The sequence below is a fragment of the Nanorana parkeri genome, unplaced genomic scaffold (assembly GCF_000935625.1).
Source record: "Nanorana parkeri isolate BGI_ZX_2015 unplaced genomic scaffold, ASM93562v1 scaffold3984, whole genome shotgun sequence".
Classification (NCBI taxonomy): Eukaryota; Metazoa; Chordata; class Amphibia; order Anura; family Dicroglossidae; genus Nanorana; species Nanorana parkeri.
The window spans coordinates 8,811-9,885 of NW_017310251.1; the positions used below are offsets into that span (position 1 = coordinate 8,811).

The window sequence follows — 1,075 nt, forward strand, 5'->3', positions numbered from 1 at the left end:
CAGAGGTTGCCGGGTCCTTTCTGGAAGTTTTTCCTCTCACTTCCTGTCTTGGTGAACACTGACTCTGGGACAGGAAGTGAGGGTAAATCTTCCCAGCGGGGTCACCGACATCAAGAAAACATGAGACGTTGTCACTCCAATCTGCTCGTTACGATGGCCACAGATGAGACTTCTGCTCACTTCCTGTCTGCAGACCAAAGTACCACTGGAAGGGCAGGTCTCTTCCAGGCGTGGCCCTCTACTGGAAGCGGTGGTCTCTTCCAGGCGTGGCCCTCTACTGGAAGCGGTGGTCTCTTCCAGGCGTGGCCCTCTAATGGAAGCGGTGGTCTCTTCCAGGCGTGGCCCTCTACTGGAAGCGGTGGTCTCTTCCAGGCGTGGCCCTCTAATGGAAGCGGTGGTCTCTTCCAGGCGTGGCCCTCTAATGGAAGCGGTGGTCTCTTCCAGGCGTGGCCCTCTAATGGAAGCGGTGGTCTCTTCCAGGCGTGGCCCTCTAATGGAAGCGGTGGTCTCTTCCAGGCGTGGCCCTCTAATGGAAGCGGTGGTCTCTTCCAGGCGTGGCCCTCTACTGGAAGCGGTGGTCTCTTCCAGGCGTGGCCCTCTAATGGAAGCGGTGGTCTCTTCCAGGCGTGGCCCTCTACTGGAAGCGGTGGTCTCTGGTATACGTGTCCGTTGTATGTTTCATGTTCTTCACATGTTGAGATCCGGAGCTCACGCTCTGCTTCCTGTCTTTGCAGTCACCTCACATACGTGTACAATGGTTGACTATAGCGTGTGGGATCACATCGAAGTCTCTGACGATGAAGATGACACCCATCCCAACATTGATACCGCCAGCTTGTTCCGATGGCGTCACCAGGTAAGGGGCGTGGTCTCAGGGGGCGGGGTCTTCACCATCCTACATCATCATTCACACTTTCCAAGCAGGTTCAGTGTAATGCCGCCGTTCCCCACCCCCCCTCTCATCAACATGCCAATCACATGATTCCGTGTTCATTACATATCTTATACCCGGTGATGTCACCGCAGGGGAAGGCTGGAGAGGAGGCTGCAGGGGGAGGGCGGAGGGGAGACCGGG

General features: G+C 56.7%; 1 protein-coding gene across 1 annotated transcript in view; it reads left to right on the top strand.

Annotated features, from left to right (window-relative positions):
* Positions 1-1,075, top strand: part of CDC37 (cell division cycle 37) — a gene marked incomplete at its 3' end in the record, with an annotated part of 19,614 nt that overhangs the window by 2,400 nt on the left and 16,139 nt on the right. Inside the window, exon 2 of the mRNA XM_018575473.1 lies at positions 735-856. Coding sequence (XP_018430975.1) covers positions 755-856 — 102 coding nt within the window. The remainder of the gene's footprint in view (positions 1-734; positions 857-1,075) is intronic.